Source organism: Oryctolagus cuniculus, chromosome 9, assembly GCF_051225735.1.
Source record: "Oryctolagus cuniculus isolate XC-2025 breed Fujian yellow rabbit chromosome 9, ASM5122573v1, whole genome shotgun sequence".
In the NCBI taxonomy this organism is placed as follows: Eukaryota; Metazoa; Chordata; class Mammalia; order Lagomorpha; family Leporidae; genus Oryctolagus; species Oryctolagus cuniculus.
In genome coordinates, this window is record NC_142875.1 from 70,490,505 (window position 1) to 70,516,294 (window position 25,790).

Sequence of the window (25,790 nt, forward strand, 5' to 3'; positions counted from 1 at the left end):
AGGGGTCGCCTCCAGAGAGGGACCCGGGCTACTTGCCAAAGCGCGTGAGCCAGTCCACCTGGAAACCATTACTGTCATGGCCGGGACAATCAGCTGGGAGACAAGCTAAAGCAAGCTGAAATTTTTAAAACACATGAACAGGGGCCTGATGAGAAGCCCGAGACTGCCAGCAAGGACAGCTGGATGGGCAGTTTTGGAGTCCATACTGAAGGGCAGTTGCTTGAGTGACCAAGTCAACACACGCTGATCTCTCTCCGGCTCACTGCTCCTGGCTAATTGTGCTGGGGAGTGTCCCCACTGATACATTTGCATGTTGACGTGGAAATGAGGCTCTGGGTGTAGCAGGCCAGGCTGGCCTGGGTCCTGCCAGTGCTTGCAACTGCCATGGCAGGAGGTGCTGGACCTCACACGGAGGCAGTAGGGCTCCAAGGAGGGCGAGTGACACACCTCAACTGGCTCTGAGGATGTCCCCCTCGCAGCTGTACCGCCCGACTGTCAAGGCTTTGAGGAGTTCCATCAGGAGGTGTCTGCATGGGTGGCAGGAGGGAGCAGGGGATTGCCTGCACTCACACACCTGAGAGCCAAGTCAGGTGAGACACAAAAGACAAAGCTGCCCAAGTGCCATCATGTTTAGTGGCCAAGTGACGACCCCAAGGGGGCTGGTGGCAGATGCGATCAGTGATATGAGTCTTGAATGTCAGCACAACTGTGAGACTGGGGAGCAGGCAGATCTCAGGGGTAGCGGATCTCACAGCCTCCTCTTCGGAGCCCCACCAGGCTGCTAGTTGGAAACATGTCCCACTGGGGAGATCCTCCTGGGGCAGTTGGTGAGGCCAGGCACTCCTCTAGAGACCCTCTGACAGCCTGCTCCTCTACCTCAGAGCTAAGCCTGGGGCCAGCAAACTGGGGAGAACTGGCACCCAAGCCCAGTGGGAAAGGTAGGTTCTGGGAAAAGGAAGCACAGATCCTAAAAAGCTGAAGTTCTACATCTGCTGCCAACCATCAGAGAGAAGAAAGGAAGACGCACCAGCCGGCAGTACCTCAAGGTCAAGGTGTGTGAGAGCACCATGAACAGGCAAGTTCTGGCTTAGTAGCTCTGGGTTTAGATAGCTTTGGGACCTTTGTCCCAGCTTGCTGTGTGTCCACTTCTGGAAACCTCTGGTGCACACCAGTTTATTATTCACATTCACACACACACACACACAGTATGTGAGCTAGTCTTCATTAATGCACCTGCTAATCACATCAAACCATCAGAAATCTGTCCAGATGGGCTTGGAGGGTCCATGAAGCCAACATATCCAAGTGCAGTGTCTTTCCGCTGAGGGAACCCATGACATCATTCCACAGACCTAGGCTGTGGGGAGCAACTCGGACTAGACTAAGTTACTGGAATTAAGACTTATTCTATGCATCTGCTTTCCCACAATATGGCGCTGAGAAGGGAAACAGCTTCTACACAGCTGCCTCCAGTTCAACCAATAAACTGTGGGACCTGCTCCTGATTGGAGGAGAGCAGTGTACTCGGCGTATGGGTAGCAGAGATGGGATTGGTGGAAGAACTATAAAGGAGGAGAGAGACGGCATGCACCAGGAACATCTAAGAGGAACATCTAAGGGGAACACCTGTGCAGCCCCCGAGAGAGCCGGCCGGTGGTGTGCCGCTCCCCCGTGGAAGTGGGGAATGTGGCAGGGGGAACCGCCCTTCCACGGAGGTGGAAGGGATGGTAGCCAACCCGGGAAGGACCAGCAGCCAACCCGGGAAGGACCAGTAGCCAACCCGGGAAGAACCAGCAGCAAACCCGGGGAGGGCCGAGCAGATAGAAGAACAGCGCAGGGTCCTGTGTAGTTCCTCCACGAAGACGGGGAGCGACATAATGGTGCCGTGACTCGGATATGAAGCCTAGGCAAGATTTGGTGTCGTTCCTCCACGAAGAGGGGGAGCGACATAGGCCCCCCAAGACAAACAAGCCTAAAGATCGAATCCTACTCCTTCCACTTACTGGTTGTGCAGTCTCACATAAATCACATCACCCTTTTGATCTCCAAGTTTCTTACCTCTCTTGAGGGGGTGTTACTGTGACTGCTGTGTCATGTGACTGTTGTATGAAGAGCTCAGGTGAGTTGGCACAAAGAAATTGCCAAAAAATAGTTCTCTATCTTCTGATTTTCTCTCCCAAATTAGGTGGCCTCAGTTTCTTCTTCTCTAATCTCTGGTGTTGGATTTTGTCCAGGAAAGCCACATTTAGAAGATACACTGGATCTGATTCCTGCCTCCAAACAAGATGCCCAGCCCAGCCCTGTCCTGTCCAGCCCTGTTGGTCCCTTGTGGCAGGACTCCTCTATGTAGCAAATGTTTGCAAAATATATTTGCTCATTTTCCTGGAGCATAAGGAGTTCTGAGACCTTTCCCTGTGAGCAGTTTATGGAGCAGTCATTTAGGAATTTATTGAAGGCTCCCAGGGAGCCCCAGCAGCTCCTCCTCTCACCCTAGATACCTGTATGCATATAGATAAAAGGTCAAGGTCAAGGTCAAGGTCAAAACTGTCCGAGGCCCCTCCTTACCTCTCTGGCCATTGGTTCCCTTCCTCTTCTATCCCTCTCCGTACACACTGGCTGTCTTGTCTCCTTTGAACTTCCTAAGCTTGTGTGTGCCTTAGGGCACGGTGCTCCAGAAGCTACCCAGGTAGCCACATAGCAACCCTTCCCCTGCAGCCAAGTCCCAAGAATGCTGCCCCCTACAGGAAGCCCTCCATAACCCTCTTCCCCATCTCTCAGCTTAATTTTCTTCGTAACATTCATCGCTGCTTGAAATGACCTTACTGATTTTGGAACATGTCACCTGTCTGTCTCCCTCTACTAAAACACAAGCTATAGGAAAACAAGGAGCCCAGGTATTTAGCAAGCATCGCCAGATCTCAGGAAAGTGGTTCAGCCCACTCCTGAACTCACTATAGCTTTCAAGAAATATCACTGAATGAATCCATGACTGTTAGATTCTGCCCTTGTAAGAGGTTGGCCAACCATTGAGCATTGCCAAAACATGCAACTCTATCAAGGCAGGGAGTAGTGAGGAGAGGTCCCCAGGGAATGGCCGAAAGTCTGCTTTGAGCTTCTCAGGTCCAGAGTCCCCACTTCCATCTGCCCCTGGATGGGAGAGAGGGCAGCTGTGCTCTGTCTCCTGTCACCTGAACTCAACACAAGAGTGCAGATCACTCCCTCATCCTTAGGAAATGGGATCAAACTAGAGGGACATCTACAGGCATCAGGGCTCATAGGACTTTGGCAAGACATTGTCTGATAAATACAGTAACAGCCAAACTCCTCCTTCCGTGAATTTTTGTTCTCCTAACTCTCCACCTGGACCGTCTCATCCGTCTCAGTGACCAGGGCGATTTTTGAGACAGGCATTGGATGCAATCCTCTGTAACAGTCACACCTGCTGCCTGGCTTCAGAGCTCAACTCTAGGATCGCCTAGCATGGAGTTCCCAGAAAGGGAGAGGGTGGCTGCACTGCCTTCTGCTCACCCATCCCAGGGTCCTCATCACTCCTTTGTGACCCCCACACTCGAAACCCAGCAGAGGCAGGTCTGAGAACAGCTCCCAGGTGCGGAATGACTGCCAAGGAAGGGAGAAGTGAGGAGCAAGCCCATGCCACCACCCTGAGAGGTGGAAAAGAGGCAAGCATCCCTGGGGCTACACTCCAGGGTCTTGTCCAGCACTGGCACCTCTAAAAAGCTCCATATTATGGGGGTAGGGGTGTGGACAGCACTCCTTATGGACAGCCCAGAGGCCCTGGGAAGCATAGTTTGATGGGTGTATGGAGACCAGTAAGTTGTGCTGGGTACTACAGATCCTTTTGGAGGGAATTCAGGGGTTTCTTCCAGAATGAGGGTCCCCTGGAACATTTGCAGGGGATGGGTGAGATCACAACAGAAACTTCCTGCCCAGACCCCCAAATGCCACCTTTCCCAACTCTGGCTCTTCTCTTAAGGTTCTGTCTACTTATTTTTATGTGTCTGAAAACTAGAGAGATAGAGATAGCAATTGATCTTCCATTCCCTGGTTCACTCCTCAAATACCCAGAACAGCCAGGACTGAATCAGACCAAAATCAGGAGCCTGGGATTCTACAGGTCCCCCATGTGGGTGGTAGAGACCCACGTCCTTGAGCTATCACCTGCTGCTTCCCAGACACATTAGCAGGGAACTGGATGTGGGCGCCTCAGGCGGCGCCTTCACTGCACCAAACACCTGCCTCCCTGATTGTGTATTGCCCATCCCCCATGAGGTGCACCCCTGAACCTGCCCATTGTCTTTCCCTGCAACACAGGCCTGGGGGTGTCTGAAGCCAGCGTCTGGGTACTCACCATCCGTTGTGTCACTGTTCGGGGTGGGGGGCAGCTGCTGACTATCCTCGTACCTCATGGTAGCAACAGGTTTCCTGGCTTGGTTTCCCGGGGAGCTCACTTCTGCAGGAAGCGGGAGGGAAAGTGAGTAGCTTGGCAGGCATCACACCAGCCCAGGGGGGAGGGAGACTTTCTCTGATGTCTCCGACCATAGGCAGTCCCTTAAGCTTTCCTTCAGGTTCCTGTGGTGTGCAGCACGGGACAGGGATTCCGATGGTCAAATGTCTGTCTACAAGGCTGAGGAGCATGAAACATATTTAATACACTCATCGCCTGCAAGAATGAGCCAGTGCACCTGCTTCTGACAAGAAAGGGGAGAAAGGGAGGATGGGTTGAGGGAGAGCTCTCCTGGATGCCATTCTTTCTTGTTCCCGTTTCCTTCTGCAACTCATCATACCAGCGAAGGGGTGGGGGCTGCTGCCCGTGAGGGCATAGGAAAGAAACCCAAAGATCTATCCCTGTGCACAGCTTTGCTCTAAAACGGTCTTTGATGCTGGCGACACCTTAGAACCACCTGACATTTATCTTCTGCCCTACGCTCTGCTCCTCTTCAGGTCACCCAAAGGTCCAGTGTGTGTGTGTGTGTGTGTGCGCGCGCGCGTGTGCGTATCCCATGGGGCAGAGTCTGAGGGAAGAGGCCAACCTGGAGGAGGATAGGCACATCCAATGGTGTCTTCAGGGGCCCTCCTCCATCTCTGGCTTTGACAGACCCCGTGTTGCCGCACGGAGAGGGCAATGGTCACTGGGGAGGTCCATCTTGACCCACAGAGGTTGACAAGGTCCCTGTGGAAGCAGCATCTGCACAGGGTCTCCCCTGAGAGTGCCTGACCCCCTGCTCCTCTGGGAGCAGGGAAGATGAAGAGCAGGTGCACACAGACAGCCTGATGGCTGAGGCTCAGAGCTCACAACAGGAAACCCAAGGATGCTGTGCCAAGGGATAAGCTGTCCCAGGAGCAGGAAAAGACAGGGGCTGAGATCCTCCCCTCTTGGCGCCACAGGTAGGGCTGTGCCCCTTCTTTACGGGAGGCCCCTGTCTAAGGGAGTGCAGGGGGGTGGGGCTGGCAGCAGCCCAGAGGGAGGGATGCCTTTTTTCTCTATTATAAGCCATGTCTGGGGGCCATGAACTGCCTACCCCTAGAGTTCCTTTTCCTAATTTTCAGAGACACTACAGGATGGAGGCACTACACACCGCCCCAGGCCCTCTTTCCCCGCTTTCTCAGGCTCCATACTAGGGTCTTCCAGTTGATGCAGTCTTTCTTTTGTAAGAAATACAAAAACATAGTATTTTATTATTGATCAGTTGGTTGATTGATTGACTTGAGAGGCAGATAGAGAGAGAGAGCGAAAACTCTCATCTTCTGGTTCACTTCCCAAATGCCCACCATGGCCAGGGCTGGGCTGGGCTGGAAGCTCAAACCAAGACTCAGTTAAGGCCTCCCCCATGGGTGGCAGAGACCCAATAACTCGAGCCATTACTGCTACTTCCTCAAGTCTGCATCAGCAGGAAACTGGAGTCAGGAGCCAGGATCTCTGCTATGGGACATGAGTGTCTTAACTGCTAGGCTAAATGCCTGCCCTGGGTGGAGGCACTCTAACTCATCTTTCACTCTGGGTTGTTTCTCCCCAGGGTGGGTTACATTCTATCAGCCAACGTCGTGCTGTAGAAGGCTCCTTCCAAACTAGGAAGCTTGGGAACTCCTTGTGGGGGGAAGGGAGAGAGCTCTGCGGGGTCTGAACTCCACACAGCTTCTGAGAGCAGCTCTGCCTTGCCCTGGCATGAATGCCTGCAGCCCTGCTTCCTCTCCCGCAGCGCGGGGTGCAATAACGCTCCTTGCCCACGTTGTCCAACTCTGACAGCAGCGAAGAGAAAAGGAGAACAAGTTGGCTCCCCCTCTCTAGAAGCCCCTGGTGCGGTGCATACTGGTGGGAGGTGGGGCGTGATATCAGTGCATGAGCTCTACGGATGGTTGCCCCTGGTCTTCATTTGCCAAACTTATTTGTAAGTTTTCTCCTTGGATATTTCTATCTCTGTGTCTCCATCAGAGAAATGCAGCCAAAAGCAACCACAGCTCACAGGAATGATAAGGTGAGCTGATAGCAAAAATGCAAACACCATGAAAACAATTTTAAAAGTTCTTCAGATAACCACCTCTGGTTAAGTGTACTTTATAGTGTCCATTTCACTTCAACAGGTTTCCTTTTTGGTGTTCAGTCAGTTGTCACCGATCAGGGAGAACATATGGTATTTGTCCCTTTGGGACTGGCTTATTTCACTCAGCATTATGTGTTCCAGATTCCTCCATTTTGTTGCAAATGACTGGATTTCATTGTTTCTTACTGCGGTATAGTATTCTAAAGAGTACATATCCCATAATTTCTTTATCCAGTCTACCGTTGATGGGCATTTAGGTTGGTTCCAGGTCTTGGCTATTGTGAATTGTGCTGCAATAAACATTAGGGTGCAGACCACTTTTTTGTTTGCCAATTTCATTTCCTTTGGGTAAATTCCAAGGAGTGGGATGGCTGGGTCAAACGGTAGGGTATTCAGGTTTCTGAGGAATCTCCAGACTGACTTCCATAGTGGCTTGACCAGTTTGCATTCCCACCAACAGTGGGTTAGTGTCCCTTTTTCCCCACATCCTCGCCAGCATCTGTTGTTGGTAGATTTCTGTATGTGAGCCATTCTAACCGGGGTGAGGTGAAACCTCATTGTGGTTTTGATTTGCATTTCCCTGATTGCTAGTGACCTTGAACATTTTTTCATGTGCCTGTTGGCCATTTGGATTTCCTCTTCTGAAAAATGTCTATTGAGGTCCTTGGCCCATCTCTTAAGTGGGTTGTTTGTTTTGTTTTTGTGGAGTTTCTTGATCTCTTTGCAGATTCTGGTTATTAACCCTTTATCTGTTGCATAGTTTGCAAATATTTTTTCCCATTCTGTCGGTTGTCTCTTCACTCTCCTCACTGTTTCTTTTGCAGTACAGAAACTTCTCAATTTGATGCAATCCCAATAGTTGATTTTGGCTTTGACTGCCTGTGCCTCCTGGGTCTTTTCCAGAAATTCTTTGCCTGTGCCAATATCTTGAAAGGTTTCTCTAATGTTCTCTAGTAACTTGAAGGTGTCAGGTCGTAGATTTAGGTCTTTAATCCATGTTGAGTGGATTTTTGTGTAAGGTGTAAGGTAGGGGTCTTGCTTCATGCTTCTGCACGTGGAAATCCAGTTTTCCCAGCACCATTTATTGAATAGACTGTCCTTGCTCCAGGAATTGGTTTTAGATCCTTGATCAAATATAAGTTGGCTGTAGATGTTTGGGTTGATTTCTGGTGTTTCAATTCTGTTCCATTGGTCTATCCATCTGTTTCTGTACCAGTACCATGCTGTTTTGATTACAACTGCCCTGTAGTATGTCCTGAAATCTGGTATTGTGATGCCTCCGGCTTTGTTTTTGTTGTACAAGATTGCTTTAGCTATTCGAGGTCTCTTGTGCCTCCATATAAATTTCAGCACCATTTTTTCCAGATCTGAGAAGAAGGTCTTTGGTATCTTGATTGGTATTGCATTGAATCTATAAATTGCTTTTAGGAGAATGGACATTTTGATGATATTGATTCTTCCAATCCATGAGCATGGAAGATTTTTCCATTTCTTGGTATCCTCTTCTATTTCTTTCTTTAAGGTTTTGTAATTTTCATCGTAGAGATCTTGAACGTCCTTGGTTAAGTTTATTCCAAGGTATTTGATTGTTTTTGTAGCTATTGTGAATGGGATTGATCTTAGAAGTTCTTCCTCAGCCATGGCATTGTCTGTATATACAAAGGCTGTTGATTTTTGTGCATTGATTTTATACCCTGCTACTTTGCCAAAATCTTTTATGAGTTCCAATAGTCTCTTAGTAGAGTTCTTTGGGTCCCCTAAATAAAGAATCATATCATCTGCAAAGAGGGATAGTTTGAGTCCTTCCTTCCCAATTTGTATCCCTTTAATTTCTTTTTCTTGCCTAATAGCTCTGGCTAGAACCTCCAGAACTATATTGAATAGCAGTGGTGAGAGTGGGCATCCCTGTCTGGTACCAGATCTCAGTGGAAATTCTTCCAACTTTTCCCCATTCAATAGGATGTTGGCTGTGGGTTTTTCATAGATTGCTTTGATTGTATTGAGGAATGTTCCTTCCAAACCCAGTTTGCTTAGAGTTTTCATCATGAACGGGTGTTGTATTTCATCAAATGCTTTCTCGGCATCTATTGAGATAATCATATGGTTTTTCTTCTGCAGTCTGTTAATGTGGTGTATCACATTGATTGTTTTGTGCACATTAAACCATCCCTGCATACCAGGGATAAATCCCACTTGGTCTGGGTGGATGATCTTTCTGATGTGTTGTTGCATTCTATTGGCGAGAATTTTATTGAGAAACGGTGACTTGATCAGCATAGCCCTGACTGTTAATGAACAACTTAATACATTATCCCTCTTACTAGTTTTTTTTTGTCTGTTCTACTTAATATGACTGGTTTAATTCTGTAATTTATACACAGTTATTCTTAAGTGTTGAAATTTAACTGAAATGTGATCCCTGTTAAACATAAGAGTGGGGATAAGAGAGGGAAGAGATGTACAATTTGGGACATGCTCAGGCTGACTTGCCCCAAATGGTAGAGTTAGAAACATACCAGGGGACTCCAATTCAATCCCATCAAGGTGGCATGTACCAATGCCATCTCACTAGTCCAAGTGATCAATTTCAGTTCACAATTGATCATAATGAAAGGACTAAGAGTCAAAGGGAGCACATAAACAAGTCTAGTACCTGCTAATACTAACCGATAGAATAAATAAAGGGGAGAGTGATCCAACATGGGAAGCGAGATACTCAGCAGACTCATAGAATGGCGGATGTCCTAAACAGCACTCTGGCCTCAGAATCAGCCCTAAAGGCATTCTGATCTGGCTGAAAAGCCCATGAGAGTATTTCAGGCATGGAAAGCCAAGACACTCTGGCAAAAAAACAAACAAACAAACAAACAAACAAAAAACAAACCTAAATGAAAGATCTCTGTGAGTGAGATCCCAGTGGAAAGAACAGGTCTTCAAAGAAGGAGGTACCTTTCTCTGAAGGGAGGAGAGAACCTCCACTTTGACTATGACCTTGTCTAAACAAGATAAGAGTCAGAGAACTCAAGGGGCTTCCATAGCCTTGGAAACTCATGACTGGTGCATAGGGAGATTACTGATGCCATAAACAGGAGTGTCAATTTGTAAAGTCAACAACAGGAGTCACTGTGCACTTACTCCTCATGTAGGATCTCTGTCCTTAATGTGCTGTACATTGAGGCTTAATGCTATAACGAGTACTCAAACAGTATATTTCACTTTGTGTTTCTATGGGGGTGCAAACTGTTGAAATCTTTACTTAATGTATACTAAACTGATCTTCTGTTAAAAAAAAAAAAAAAGAAGAAATTAGCAATTCCCAACTTGACTCTCACTGGGATTAAACATGACAATAGGTCTGATCTGATTTCATCATCATTTTAAAAATCATCTATTATTTTTCACTTTATGTTTCTGTGTGGGAGCAAACTGTTGAAATCTTTACTTAATGTATGCTAAACTGATCTTCTGTATATAAAGAGAAACGAAAATGAATCTTGATGTGAATGGAGGGGAGAGGGAGTGGGAAAGAGGAGGGTTGCGGGTGGGAGGGACGTTATGGGGGGGAAGCCATTGTAATCCATAAGCTGTACTTTGGAAATTTATATTCATTAAATAAAAGTTAAAAAAAAAGTGTACTTTATAAAACAAGAGCCAGAATATGTGCATCTCAAAGCGACCTCCTGCCTGCATTCCTATGTAAATAAGGAACTGCTGGATTTAGAGATTTTTCCCTTTTGCAGGTCCTTGGAACAGCTGAAGATTAGCTACTGTCAGAATAAAATCCCTTTCCTTCTCCAGTTTATTTCCGGAGTTCAGGAGGGTTTGCCTCCTGCTACCTCCTCCTGGTCTGCATTTCCCATTCATCAGGGCAGTCGCAGGAGGCCCCTGAGCTCCTGGGAGGGATTGGACCTGCCCTGAAACTTCTTTCTTGGATTTTGGCTTCTTTTTGGGGCCCCCTGAGCCAAACAATGATCCCTGATCCAGGTTAGCACTGGGTTGTTTCACCCTGAACTCCGACCCTCTGGCCATTCCTGCAGCTGGGCCAGCCATGCATTTTGTTCCTCTTCCTGGTATTGGCACCTAGAAGGGAATGGCGGAGGCAGAAGGTTGCCGGGAGTGACGAAAGCCTATTCTGCAGACCTCGGCGGCAGCGGAGCCAAGGTGGCGCCCCGGGCTCACTCCCCAGCTACTGGAGCCCCTTTCCTGGACAGAAAAGAGCCCTAGAAATAAATGCCAGATCTCTCAGCCCTGCACAGGGCACATCACAATACCTAGAGTGCTCCCGGTAAGACAGTGGAGGCGATGCTTGGGAGCTCTGCCCCACAGGGAAGGGAGCAAGCTGGCTGTGGGCTGGGTGCTGCCTGTACTGCCCCTGCACCCCCAAGCACTGCATGAACGCATCTGGAGTGGTCAGCGGGAGGAATAGTGAGGTTACCGCTGCTGTGTCTCCCTTGAGCTCGCCACAGCTGTCTAGCGGGGTTTCCCGTCTCCCCATGATCTCTCCCTCTGCGGCATACAAGTTCTGGATCAGAAAGTGTGTGGTCATCTTCTCTTTATCTCTCACGTCAATTTTACCTCCCTCAGTGATTTCAAACCCTTGATTTTCCAGGGCTCTGCACAGAGAAAACAACACCCATCAGACATCTAAGATGGTAAACCTGTAACTCAAGAGTGGGCTCCCACGCAGAGGGAGACACAGGCGGAGCAGGCAGGGACCCAGGACACACAGCAGAGACCCCAGATGTCCCTCAGGGCCTGCTGAGCGGGGCTGAGGCGGTGGGAGGGGAGGTCAGACACGCTGAGCAGGGTGCCTGAGGTCAAGGCAGGGAAGTCACACCCAAACCCTGAGGACCCTGCCTCCAGCAGTCCTCCTTCCAGCGCCTCCCCCTCCATGCAGCCCTCATTCCTGCTCTGCTGTGCGGTTCTGACTCCTAGCACTCCAATTTTGGCTAAATTCTGCTCTGGAACTTCTTGTTCAAGGTTCAGCTCAGAGTCCCTTCCTCTCCAAATTCTGTCTGGGTGAGACCCCCCTGCCCCTGCCCCCCCCCCAACTCACTAATTGCCTCAGGCATGGTAGTTAAAGGGTAGGCACTCGGCTTGAGCCCTGGCACCCTGGGCTGTACCAGACTCTGCTCTTGACTAGCGTCCTTGAACCTGAGGCAACTGATTGACCTTTCTGTGCCTTATTTTTGTTTTCCTCATCTGTAAATAAGAATAATAATAGTGCATCTTCATAGAGCTGTTGCAACAGTGACTGAACATCCACAGGAAAATTGGAAACAGAATGTAGCCTTTTATAAGTGCTCAAAAAAGTACATTATTTTATCTTTATCATTATACCCATCTCACTGTACAAATTATTAACTGTGAATTTTCTTTGTTCTTCCATTTGATCCAGGGTCAGCAGATTTTTTTCTACTAAAGACCAAATAGTAAATATTTTAGGCTTTGTAGACCATACAGACTCTGTGATAATTATTCGACTCTGTTGTGTCCCAATATTAGTTGCAATAAATAAAAGCAGGGCTGTGTTCCAATAAAGCCTTATTTACAAAAGCAAGCAGCAGGCCGGATTTGGCCCATGGATTATAATTGAATGTTCTCTTCACTAACCCGTGGGCTCTTTGAGAGTGAAAACTGTTAGAGTGGGGGCTTGGCAGTCTCTGGGACGGTGTCTGCTGGGGGCCAGTGAGGCAACGGCCCAGACACAGGCTTCCTCCACTACTCCCCGTCCCGTGGCTGCTGGGCACTCTGAACCTTCTAGAAGGAGGGTGGGACAAAGGCATGTGTGAATAACTGAATGGATACCTGTAGGCCCCGGGGCTGAGGCGCGCTCTGTCAGGAAGCCTATGGCTCTCCATCGTAGAGGCTGTGTTCACCAAACAAGCAGTGTCCTGGCATCTGGTCTCCCACAACTCCTGCCAAGACTGGTCCAGTGTGGATCCCCACTCTGATCCGTGCAGAGAAACTCACTAAAAACAGACCATCTAGTCCTCTCTCTTCCATTTGTAAAGTGAAGCAAAAGTTACATAAAACTGAGAATACTGATATTAAAGTGCTTAGCTTTGTGAGTTTTGGAAAAGTGCTTTATCCCTGCAACCATCACAAAATAAAAAGAATTACTGTTACCCCACAGTGTTCTCTTGCTATCCCTGTGCCTCCTGTTCCTGAAAGAGATAACCACTTTCTCAATTTTGGGGGGCCAAAGATTAATCTGCCTGTTCTAGAACCTCACATAAATGAAATCATATATATATATGTGTGTGTAAATATATGATTTTATATGGCTTCATTTACTCAACCTAACGTTTTTGAGCCTCATCCATATTATTTTATTATAGTTTGTTTTTTAAATTGCTAAAGAGCGTTCTACTGTAAGAAGATACCATGATTCCATTCATCCTTTCTCTTCTTCGTGAGCATTTAGTTTGTTTCCAGTTTGGAGTGGTTATGATTAAGGCCGATGCGGACATTTATGCACAGATAGCTTGGTGAACACCTAGCTTAGGTGAACACCTAGAAGTGAGGTTTCTGGATCACAAGGTAGGTGCATATTTCACTTTAAGAAAATAAAGCAAGCAGGAAGGCTTGCACCATTCTCCAGTGACTGAATCATTTTCCATGCCTATTATCAAAGTGACACTTGCGGGGGCTTCATGTTTCAGCATCATTTGGTTTTCTGGTGCCTGTGAAATGACAGCTCATGTGGTTTTAACCTGCATTTTCCTGGCGGCTCAGGAGATTAAGCATATTTTTATGACTATATTGTCCATTCACACTTTTTTTTTTTGGTGCAAAACCTATTGAAGTTTTTGCCCATTTAGGGAGGGAGGACGGGCAAAGGCCAAGGTCAGTTTCTTCTGTAGCCTGGCTCTCTGGCTTGTGGGTGTCCCTCCTGGCACCATGCCCACACAGGCTCTTTCCTCCCTGCACGCGCATTCCTGTGTCCCCGTCTTAGGAGGACACCAGGTGTAGGGCGTGAGTGCTCACATGGGAGGCCTCATTTTTACTTCTTCACTCCTTGAAGACCCTGCCTCCAAACCCGGTGACACTCGGGGTACTGGGAGCTGGACCTTTAAAATAAAAATCCGGAGGGAAGGGCAGAATTTGGCCCATAACAACAAGGCTTTTATTTTTTTCTTTCATGGTTAAGAAATCATTCCTTATGCCAAAGTCATGAAACTATTCTTCTCTATTTTTATCAAGAAGACTTATGATTATAGCTTTTATGGTTATGTCCATGATATATAATAAATTAATTTTTGTATATATAGTGATGTAGGAAAAAGTATACTTTTTTTCTTTCCATACAATGTGAAATTATACCAGTGAGAGGGAAAGATAGATAGGTCTTCCTTCCGTTGGTTCACTCCCCAAATGGCTGCTACGGCCAGCACTGCGCCGATCCGTAGCCAGGAGCCAGGAGCTTCCTCCCTGTCTCCCTTGTGGGTGCAGGGGCCCAAGGATTTGGGCCATCTTCCACTGCTTTCCCAGGCCATAGCAGAGAGCTGGGTTGGAAGAGGAGCAGCCGGGACCAGAACTGGCGCCCATATGGGATGCCAGCACCACAGGCGGAGGATTAACCTTCTGTGCCACAGCGCCGGCCCCCCACCCCTATTCTTATTTTAAAGCTGCTAGCAACTTTTCCGTTTTGTGCCAATCTCCCTTCCCCCCACTGCCACCTTGGTAAATCCACCATGGGGTTTCCAGGAATGCATTGCTTAATTTCATGCTTACTGGTACAGCATTATTCACCTCTGTTGTTATGCCCCTTTTATATATGCACTCAATCTCTCTCTCTCTTTCTCTCTCTCTCTCTCTCCTGCTTCTATTTACACACTCATATATTTTCAGTCCATTTTTCTCTGGTGACTCACATTAGGATTCTTTAACTGAAACACTCCTGTCTCATCTGACTTTCTTATCTCTACTCCCTCATTACCTCCATCTTGATTTTTTTTTATTAGATTGGGGTTTAATCTCACTCATGTAGAAAGCATGTTTTCCATAAGCCAAGGACGGTGCACCTTCTGTCCTTGTGATGGCCGAAGGCACTGTTGGCTTAGAAGACGGGCCCTGCAGTGGGCCCTGCAGCCAGGACCCGCGCTGTCTGCCAGCTCCTGGGCACTGTGGCGAGGGCAGGTGGAGCACGTTCTCGGGATCCCCTACAAACAGGCCATCATTTGGAAAAACAGAATGGGTGCTACTTACTTTCGGTTGGCTGTTGAGTTGACTTTGAATTTTTAACTGACATCAGTAGGAGAGGGATCCAGAAATAAAAAGGAGGAGAGACACCATCTGACGCCATATCAAGGGATTTGGATCTACTGAGCCAGTCAAAGAGGACGTTCACTTTGCTCACTTTTGATCTTTTTTTTTTTTTTTGACAGGCAGAGTGGACAGTGAGAGAGAGAGACAGAGAGAAAGGTCTTCCTTTGCTGTTGGTTCACCCTCCAATGGCCGCCGCGGCCGGCGCGCTGCGGCCGGCGCACCGTGCTGATCCGAAGGCAGGAGCCAGGTACTTATCCTGGTCTCCCATGGGGTGCAGGGCTCAAGCACTTGGGCCATCCTCCACTGCACTCCCTGGCCACAGCAGAGAGCTGGACTGGAAGAGGGGCAACCGGGACAGAATCCGGCGCCCCGACTGGGACTAGAACCCGGTGTGCCGGCGCCGCAAGGCGGAGGATTAGCCTAGTGAGCCGCGGCACCGGCCCACTTTTGATCTTAAAACCATCCATTGGGGGCCTGTGCTGCGGCATAGTGATTAAATCCACCACCTGCAGTGCTGGTATCCCATATGGGTGCCAATTTGAGTCCCAGCTGCTCCACTTCCAATTTGGCTCCCTGCTAATGGCCCAGGAAAGCAGTGGAAGATGGCCCAAGTGTTTGGGCCCCTGCACCCATGTGGGAAACCTGGAAGAAGCTCCCAGCTCCTGGCTTTTGCCTGGCCCAGCCCTGGCTGTTGAGGCCATTTGTGGAGTGAAACAGCAGGTGTCTCTCTCTCTCTCTCCTTCTCTGCCTCTCCTTCTCTGTAACTCTGACTTAAAAAAAAAAAAAAAAAATCCTGTCCATCATTCATAGTGGGAACAAACTTCCCTATTTGGAAGAGTACTTTCCTAGGAGAAAGGCAGGCAGCTGTCCCACCGATGCCGTGTGGTAGAAAGCCAGTCTGAGTATCTGGTAGCACGGTGCCTAGTCTGATCACCAGCTAGAGGCAGCTTCACCACTCAGCCTGGGTTCTGGCCCCATCAGACCGCGTGTTGGATGTGCTGTTACCCAAGGGGGAAAAGCTGGGTGTTCAGGAAACAAGAAGCACCACTGTTGCAGTGTTTAAAGAAAGAAGCGGGAACTCTAAGGGAGTGGCTTTCCAGACAGATGGAGCCCTATCCGGTGAACAGCCGCCCGTGCTCGCAGTCTCCCCAGCCATGGACAAGGGGGCTGCAGGGAGTCCCAGGGAAATCCTGAGCACCGCAGTCTCTTCTGAAGCTGGAAGCAAGTTGAGCCTGTGACAGCCTTACTCGTACCGCCACTCCTTAGGGATGTATGCAAGAGAAAAAAGGAGTTGGGAGAAACTGCCCATTTTAATTCCTGTAACACACCCAGGAACCGCATAAGCAGATCAGGAGAATTCTGCTTCTGTGTGTGAGAGGTTTGTGGTGAAGCAAAGCACGCAGTTGTTCCCTGCCTGGACGGGTTCTCCAGGGACAGGGTTCAGCACTTCTTTTGCAGAAATTCTCATCCCCAAGGCAAAATTAGCCACCCCTTGAGCATGGCTCCCAGTAGGCACTGGTGCACCCCCTACCACCAGGTAAGCAGCTCCTACTGTCTACATCTGGTGGGGGTGGGGAGAAATGAGTATTTAGAAGGTTTCCCTCCTGCACTAAACATATCCCTAATATTTATTTTGTTTTCCACATATTGGCAAAAGGACCACATTAGAGCATGCAACTCTTTGCTAGGGGTATGAGGGCCATGTGGGAGGAAGTGGGGAAGAAAGTGAGTCAGGCAACAGTCATGAGAGAGTTAGAGGGCTGTCTGCTTCGGTGGGAAGACATTCCAGAGAAAAAGAAGCCCATGCAGTAGTCATGCAATGCTACACATTAGACAGTGCGTTATCACTCCCAGGGAGTGAACCAGGGGATGGGAGCGCTTGCTTTCTCTCTGCATGTGTGTGTGTGTGTGTGTGTAATAATTTTTTGCAAAGATTTATTTTATTTCATTTGAAAGGCAGAATGATAGAGAAAGAGGGAGAGACAGAGAAAGAGATCTTCCATCCGCTGGTTCACTCCCCAAATGGTCGCAACAGCTGGAGCTGAGCCAGGCCAAAGTCAGAAGCCAGGAACTCCATTAAGGTTTCCACATGGGTGCAGGGGCCCAAATGCTTGAGCCATCTTCTACTGCTTTCCCAGAAGCATAAGTAGGGAGCTAGATCAGAAGTGGCACAGCTGGGACTCGAAGCGTCACTCTGATATGGGATGCCAGCGTTGCAGGTGGCAGTTTAACCTGCTTTGCCATAATGCCAGCCGCTCAAATAGTTTTCAAAAGCTTCAACTCCTAAAACACTTCCAATTCACTTTTAGCTTTTCCTGTTTACCCCACTCCCACCCACGCCAATCCCCAGTCTAGTTCAGAGACCAAGGAGGGCCCAGAATTGAGCACCTGCTCTGCACACACATTTGCTTTGTGCACATCATGGACACTGGTTAATCTATCCAACGTGGAGTACATTGAATTCAGCATGTTCACGATGCAGACAGGTTCACAGGCAGCACGGATGTTCGTAAATGCCACCACATCGCTGAAAAGGATTGTGCAGCTTCTAAATTCTCCCGGAACAGAGGCAGGTATAAGTGATAGGCGAGGATGTAAAACAATAATCCTATCTGGATTCGAGCGCCCTCGGGGAATCAAGTCCTGCTGCACCATTCTCCAGCCACACAGCGGACATTTGTGATAACAGCTACTGAGAGCCTGCCGTGAGCGAGTCAGCGTGCTGGGATAATCCTGCCACACAAAACCGGCAGACAGGGCGGCCGCGCTGGACAAGACCTAAAGGTAAGCAACTCCTCCTGGTAGGATGTGACACGTGCCGTGGGATGACGGAAGCTCCTCCTGATAGGATGTGACACGTGCCGTGGGATGACGGAAGCGGCCTGCAGCAAGTGGGCCCAGGCAGGGCCTGAGTCACAGGACACGGGACCACAGAGACAGTCGCCTTGAGATGAGCGTTCCCCTGACTGTATGGTGCAGCAGCTACCACGGCCTCAATGTGCCCTCCTTGCTCACTCACATTCCTGCTTCCACTCTGGCCCCCACTCACGCAGCCAGATGTCCCGTCCAGCCCCCCTTCTGCTACCTCAAGTCTTCCATGACTTCCATCACACTTAGAACAAAAGCCCCAAGTCCTTGCCACGGACCCCCTCTTCTGTCCCTGACTTTTCTCTGACCTCACATCTTGATGTCATCCCTCTGGTTCACTCTACTGCAGCCACTCTGGCCTCTTTGGGGTTTCTCCAGCATGTTCATGTCTCCTACCTCAGGGCCTTGGAACCTGCTGTCTCCTCTGCCTGCTGCACTCTCTCTACAAACATCCACGGGGCCCTGAACCTTGTGTCTAGATCTCTCTCTAAAATAACAGCCCCCAAAGTCTCTACCCTCTTGGCTTGATCACCTGCCCCCTGTTCCATAAGACTTGTGTGGCATAGTATTTTATATGGAATCATTTGTTAGTATTTTTGTTACTTGTTGATTGCTTATCTGGTACTCCTCCACTGGAGTATGAGGCTCCGAGACAGGAGAGTGTATTACTGCTCGTATCCCTAGTGCTGAGAGCTGGGCCTGGCACACAGTAGATGCTCAATACATCTTTACAAAGAAGTGAATGAGTGACTCCTTGCCACAGCTGGATGCCCCCTACAAGGATACCCTGGTAATCACTTCCCTCCCTGTAACTTTCTCTTTCCTTCGGCTTCTGACCTACTGGTCTCTCTGCACGTTATTCCCACCTTTCTGATCTGCTGGCTTTTCATCCTTCACTGGATTTTCTTCCTTCTTCAATATGAGGTGTTCCCTAAAGTTTCACATGCCATCCTCTTCCCTTAGCGCTGTGAACTCCCAGGAGACCTCACCCCTTGTCCTCAGGGGCTGTGATGAGCCACCACCCACACTGCACTAGCTCTCAGACCTGCAACTCCACGCTCGGACGCCCCCCTAAGCTCTCTGTATGACTCCTATCTTGCAGCTGCTCCTGCTAACTGGAGCATCCACAGACATCTCAAACTCAACGGCTCTCAACTGACCTAACCACCCTCCCCGCAAGCCTGCGCTGCTTTCTGGTTCTGTCTGGGGATAAAGCACCACATTCCGCCCTGCTGGGACCTCAGACTCCTCACGGAATCCTGTCTCCCACCTTCCCCATAGCATCAGTCATGAAATCCTGCTGACCCCTCTTTGTGCTGCCTTAGTTCAGGCCTTAACTATGAATCAGCTGGGCTCCGGTGAGCTGTCAGACTGTCTCCCTCTACAGTAGCAGCCAAACTAACACATGACCTCTGTTGAAGGGAGAAACCTTCAGTGAATCCCCACTACCAACAGAATAGAAGATAATTAATTCCCTTTGCCACGATCATCCAGATTCATCACTGCACAGCCCAAGCCTCATCCCACCTACCCGGCCTCCTCCGACACCACTTTGTCATCCCCGCTGTGTTTCTGTTCCAGCAGCCTGATCTTTGCTCTTGCTATGCCATGTTCCAGAAGGGCCTTCCCTTCTGCACTTGCCAAAATTCAGCCTCAAGGCCCCACCCCAGTGCTGCACACTTCTGTGAAGTGCCTCAGAGTTCCTCCCTGGCCCAGTCTCTTTCTCCTCGAGCTCCAGTTTATTTTTAATCCCCTGTCAGCTGTGTTTCCACAGCCCTGCATGTGATGGTAAGGGCATGGCTTTGCAGTTACACAGACGTGACATAATTCGCTTCCGAGTCACAAGCCGGGTGAACGTCAGCTTCCTGGGTTGTCTTGTGTGGAGAACTCCCACCCCCACATGGAAACACTGAGAAAACTGAATGAAAGAGCCTTTGCAAGCTGTCTGACCAGCACCTGGCATAATACTTGCTCCTTCGTGCACGCATTTCCTTTCCTGTGATCGTGCTAACCTCTATTATCTTATTCTGTGTGTGAGGTATTTTCAAAAAGTTCATGGAAAATGCATGTTAAAGGAAAACTGCATGAATTTCAAAATGTATTTGCACCAAAATATACTTTAGCTTTTTAATTCCTTTTTTTTACAAATTTTTTTGAAGTGTCCTTTTTGCTTGTCAAACCCACAAGGCCATGAGCTGCTCGGGCTGCCCCAGGTCTGGTACAGCACCGTGATGATGAGAGGGTTTACCAGGCATGTCTATGAATGAACACACCCGTGACAAACGGAAAGTGAGTTCATGGTAAAACACAGCTGCCTTCCCCTAGAAATAGTTTGCTCCTCTAGAATGTTCATCACACACACTCTGTGATCTAGCTAACACATGGGTGTGTTATCTCCAGTTATAGTTAAGGACACTATTGTCAACTGAATGAGAAGGCCAGACTCAGCCTCATAGTAAGTGCCTACTGCTTTTGTGTCTTTGCACCTGCTGTCTCCTGAATTCTTAGAGAACCTCATATGTGTGTGTGTGGTCGAGAGGCAATTTTGTATGATCCATAGTTCATGCTTGTATTGTTTTAAGTATTCTCAATGTATCTTGAAGAAAGCCGAGGAGATGGAGCTTAAGTAACTGGCCCAAAATAGTGCACTGAGAAATAATGAAACCAGAATTCCAACCCAGATCTGCCTGCTCTCAAGCCTGGGCTCCTGGCCATGAAAGCACACAGCCCTCTGCTCAGAGGGTCTGGGGGAGGCCTGGGAAGCCTGACCTGCAGCCAACTTTCTGCCTGCCTGCAGCTGGCTGGCCCCGTGTTCAGGCCGCGTGGCATAAAGCAGGGTCTGTCTTCTTTTTGATGGCCAGGTGCTTGGGGAGGGCATGCAGCGCCTCCTTCTTCCACTCCAGCTGGTTGGACAGCTCCATCTCTGCCAGTTGCCGCTGGTTCAGGAGGACGAGGTCCCTGGTGGCATCGTGCGGGGGGCGATGTCGGACGAGTGCATCTTGCAGGCTGCGGTGCTTTGGGGAGCACAGGTCGAGCATGCACTGCAGGGACCCCACCGCATCATCTGGCCTTCCCACCATGGAGAGAAATACAACAGCACCACCAGCCGGGGACAAGACCAGCTCACCGCGGAAGCAGCATCTCCCACGCTGTGTCTTCCTTTTCAGCCAACTTCGCGAGGGGTTTCTGTACTTCCTGTCTCCACTGAGTCACCGCCCCCCACCCTATGAGAGCCCCCTCCAAAGTCACTTTTCTGACTTTGAAGTGGCTCCCCTGCAAGGCTCTCAACTGTTTCTCCATCTTTCCAAACAGCCCTTCTGCTGTCTGAGGGTCTTATCCAGACCCTTCTTCCCAAAATACCGCTTCGCCCTGCTTTTGCTCTGAGACTTCCTCGAATTCATTGAATTTTTCTTTCAGTTTTTTCTTTCCTGATTCCTTAAATGTTGGTATTCTCTAGGGTTCTGTCTTGGCATTCTTCTCTTTTATCCTTACACAATTGCCCCCTCCACCATGCAGACAATGAATCATAAAAAGGATGGTTATTATAGGGTTCTACTTAAATGAGATACCTAGAGTAGTCAAACCCATGGGACAGAAAGTAGATGGGAGTTAAGTTACCAGGGGCTGGAGGAGGGAGGCTTGGGGAAATTACTGTTTAATAGATATAGAGCTGCAGCTTTGTAGAATACGAAATCTTGCTTTCTGGACTTTTCAAAGATGTATGTGTCTTTAAAACAGATATGTTGTAGCGAGAGTTTGATGCTGAAAAACTGCTTGGGACATCTGCCTCCCATACCAGAGTATGTGCATTTGAGTCCTGCCTCTACTCTCAATTCCAGTTTTCTGCTAACATGCACCCTGGGAGGTAGCAGGTGATGGCTCAAGCAGTAGGTCCCGTCCTTTTCATAATCTGTGCCGCCCTGCAGCCTACCTGGATTGAGTTCTTGGCTTCTGGCTTTGGTCTGGCCCAGCTCAGGCAATTGTGGCCATGTGGGGAGTGATTCAGTGGATGGGAAATCAGTTCTCTCTTTCTCTTTCAAGTAAAACGAATAAATACTCAAAATATGCAGAAAATTTAAAAAAAAAATAGCATTGCAGCTGTGAAAAACAGTAGGGTGCTTCGTCAGTAAATTAAAAATAGAATTAATACACGATCCAGCTGTTCCACTTCTGGATCTATATTCAAAGAATTGAAAGCATAATAGTATTAGTCACAATAGCTACATGGTAGAAAGCAATCCAAGTGTCCATCAGTAGATAAATAGATCAATAAAGTGTGCTGTGTACATCTAATGGAATAAAAAGAATTCTGAAACACGGGACAGCATGGAGGAACTTTGAAGGCGTGATGCTAAGTGAAAGACATCAGTTATAAATAGGTAAAAAAAGGTGTGGTCTTTTTGATAGGAAATACCCAGAGTAGTCAGATCATCAGGACAGAAAGTAGAATGGTGGTTTCCAGGGGCTGGAGGAAGGTGGACTGGGGGTAGTTATTGTTCAATAAACATAGAGTTACTGCTTCGCAAAAGATGGAAAATGAAGTCCGAGAATTGGATGGTGGTGATGGTTGTACAACTTATGAGTGTACTGACACTCAATGTACCATAGACTCAAAAAGGGTTAATCAAAAATGGTGAATTGATGCTATGTAAATGTCACCACAATTACAACAAAAACAAAATATGTACCCTACTAACAGTAGATCATGTTATATAACAAACATGTTGCTAGATAGAGGACAGACGCTAAAATAACACCAATAATACCTTGTGTGTTCTGAAAACATCAGCAAGAGAGAACAGAATTTTATAATCTATACCTTACCAGTGATATAATTACACATAATCATATGATATATGCATACAGGGGTACTTCAGATTCGCGGAAAATTGAATTAAAATGTAAGTTTATTCTGGTGCCAAAAAAAACCTTGAAATCCATGCATAATTTTTTATAATATGCATTTTCCATGAAGTTTTTGAATGCATATGTGTGTTTCACTGTTTGTGTCTCAACCAGAAACGGCTGAGGAAATAAAACACGTTGTTTGCAAGCCAAGTGGAAATGTCGGGGAAAACAACCCACTTGTTCTTGTTGTGTCGGGGCCTCCCCTCCCTTTCTGATCAGTGGGGAGTTGGAGTGCGGGCTGCACTTTCCATACTTCAGGCATCATTCCCTCTGTGCCTTCGAGACAAATCAACTGCTGATGAATTTGCGGGCGCTGAGGATGTTGAAGGTCACTGGAGGATGAATGATGGCGAAATTCTCATCTAACCGCACCTTCCGTACTTCTGAAGATTCCCCCAGCTTGCTGGACCCTCTGCTACCCACAGAGGACTCATGATGTAAGACAGGGGGACAGCAAGCAGCCTCCACCCTCCACGTCCCCTCAGCAGCAACTTCATGGCCATGATTTGTCACTCCCTTGGGGGGAAAGAGGCCAGTAATGGAACAAAGATGGAAGGGATAGGTAATTTTTTAAACAAATCAGTGGCTCGTGTCTGAAAGAGGAAAGCACGGAGTGGGTGTACTCAGAAGTGTATTTCTGACGAACAAGAAACAGGGCGAAGCTCTCTCAGTTGGGCTAATCATTCTAACCTGGCTCGATGAGACAGCTCTGTCTGTCTCTCTCCCCAAATCTCAAAGACACTGGCAAATTATAGCCCTGAATATGACTTCCAGGTCATCAAGAGGGTGTGGGGGAAGATGCCTTTCATGGCCATCTCCAGGCAACGCAGAGAAGGAGGACGTGCAGTGGAATCCTGTACGCAAAATATCCGAAGCCAACACAGAGTCCAGGAACACTTAACTCCCCTGACCACGAAGAGGGCTGTTAGGCTATGGAAATCCGCCTCACCTTTAGAATAAGCTTCATTACATTTTCTGCTATTCTATGCCCAAAACCTACATGAAAAAAAATGTGTTTGGGGTTTATTATTAAAGTAGACCAGAACTTAAGATATCCTCGGCGGTAACAGTCTTGTGTTACAAACCCCCTGCTGTTCCATGGGGTGCTTGTCTGCCTCAGTTAGACCATCATTTCTTTGCAGGCAGACTACCCTCAAATGATCACACTGCATTGAATCTGTGTCTGGCGGTGGACTGGCAGGTGTCGTTGGATTCAAATAAATAACAGAAAAATCGCAGTGGCTGAAGCCATTTTTTTGTCTAATTGCCCTTTAAATGAGTTCATAATCAATTCAGTGGGCATATGTAATATTGATGGATAGCAATATCCATCAAACTTAAATGCTCATGCTCACAACTCCCATGGAAGACGGCATGAGGTTGACACAGTCTCCAGCAGGCTTGAGACATTTGTGATGGCCCCATCGACGAGTGAGAGGTCACATTTGGAACTCCACCCAGCCATGGCTGTTGACTGTCCTGTTGTCTCTTTGTGCAGTGCATTTTAATATCATTTCCTTTTTCCTAATGTCAAACTTTGCCATTCACTCCCTGGTTCAAATCTCCCCTTCACACCTGTCGAGAACATTCTAGTTTCTGGAGGACACTACCATATAAAAACGAAGCCAGTGGTCCTGCTAGGTCAAAGTCTGGTCTCCCAGACCCTGGGGACTTCTCATTGACTTGAAAGTCCTACACCAGCTTCCTTCCCTGGCTGCTATCCAACTCCCAGCCCCAGAAGGAAAGGGCCGCTTACTGCTTCATCAAACACACACCCAGAGCCTCTCAGGATAAATGGGCTTGAAGGTGTTGGTGAGATGCCCTAGACATGGAAAAAGAAAGTCCTAATAAGAGGCGGCTCCCGCCACCACCCCCGCACCGAGCAGTGAGCTTGGGACACGGATCTGAAGTGTTTCACAGGCAAGTGCAATGCCCACTCTCTCACACGGGCCCCCTCGGCGTCTCCAGATGGCCTCAGCAATTCTTCTTCCAAATTAAAACAAACAGAAAACTTGCTACCAGGTTGAGAAGCCCTCCTGCCCCCTGCCAAGTTTCTGCCCGACGCTGAAGAGATTCTGGGCCAATTGAGTATGTCTCCCCATGAAAACAGCGTCGGCATTGAGCGCGTGACAGGCAGACAATGAGCTGGCGGAGCAGAGCGTGTGCGCCGGGCCCCGCGTCAGGGACATTTGCCATGGAGCTTTTTAGACTGACAGTTTTGGGTGGCACGTGAAAATTTAACCAACAGTCCTACTTGGCAGGGGGTAGAGACTCAAAATGGAGCCTTTTTGATATGAAAATCGCCTAGACAAAGGATGTCAATTGCGTGTTTGACTCACTTGCCACGGCTTGAAGGACTCAAAAGGCAGCTCTCTGAGCACACAGACCTTCCCCGAGATGCGTGTCATGCGGTGTCACGCGGCCAGCGGGCTCCTAGTGGTTTGGAGCCCTCATTCTGACCTTGTTCTGACTCAGGTGCCGCAAGCTGCTCGCTAGGCAAGCTCGGTGCCCACGAGGGCCCGGCAGAGAGCCTACTGCCTTCGTTTTGCTACCGGGAAGAGGGGAGATTTTTGTCCAAGTCTCGCGGCTGCTGGAGGACAGAGCCAGGGGTCTGCTCTCTTGGCTCTTACCATTCACACTAGTGGATGACCATGATTTTATCCACTTATCTCCAGTCGAGAAACACAGCCCAACTGAAAAAGCCTGAGTGCAGAAGAGGAGCTCTGGAAAATGCATTGCTTCTGATACTATGTCATGACTCATTCGCCTTTTCTTCGGCAGGCACCGGTTGGGACTGAGCCCAATTCTCTCTCTCTAGTGGCTTTCCCTGATTACAGTGGAGGCCCTGTCTCCATGTTACCAGGCACAAATAAAAGGTGTCATGGAAGGCATGTTACAGTCTGAAGTTAAATACCCGGTTGCCAAGTCCGTGTTCTGCAGAAACCAGCGACATCATCATGATCCAGGATTTTGTGTGTACTGGCTGCTCTCCTGAGAACCAAGCAATCATTCCCATCCAAGGGCTGAGGCTGGGACAAGGGCCCACTTACCTTTCCCAAACATAACCATACTTCTTACAGCCCCCAGAGAGATTTCTTCATGGGACAAACAGAAACACTCGGGTACGAAAGCTACCTCGAGGGCCTGCCGGTGGCAGGGGGAGAAGCACAGGTGTGTGGACAT

General features: G+C 48.5%; 1 protein-coding gene across 1 annotated transcript; it reads right to left on the reverse strand.

The window, feature by feature from the left end:
* Positions 1–732: 732 nt before the first annotated feature.
* LOC103352148 (putative guanylate cyclase soluble subunit beta-2) lies at positions 733–25,790 on the reverse strand. The gene is given in 16 exon segments (XM_089303305.1): positions 733–945; positions 3,529–3,662; positions 4,370–4,471; positions 10,397–10,640; positions 10,996–11,173; positions 12,369–12,437; positions 12,439–12,516; positions 16,247–16,386; positions 17,235–17,386; positions 17,978–17,980; positions 20,469–20,542; positions 20,544–20,802; positions 22,830–22,874; positions 22,877–23,123; positions 24,383–24,429; positions 25,658–25,790. Coding segments are annotated over 16 exon segments (2,118 nt in total).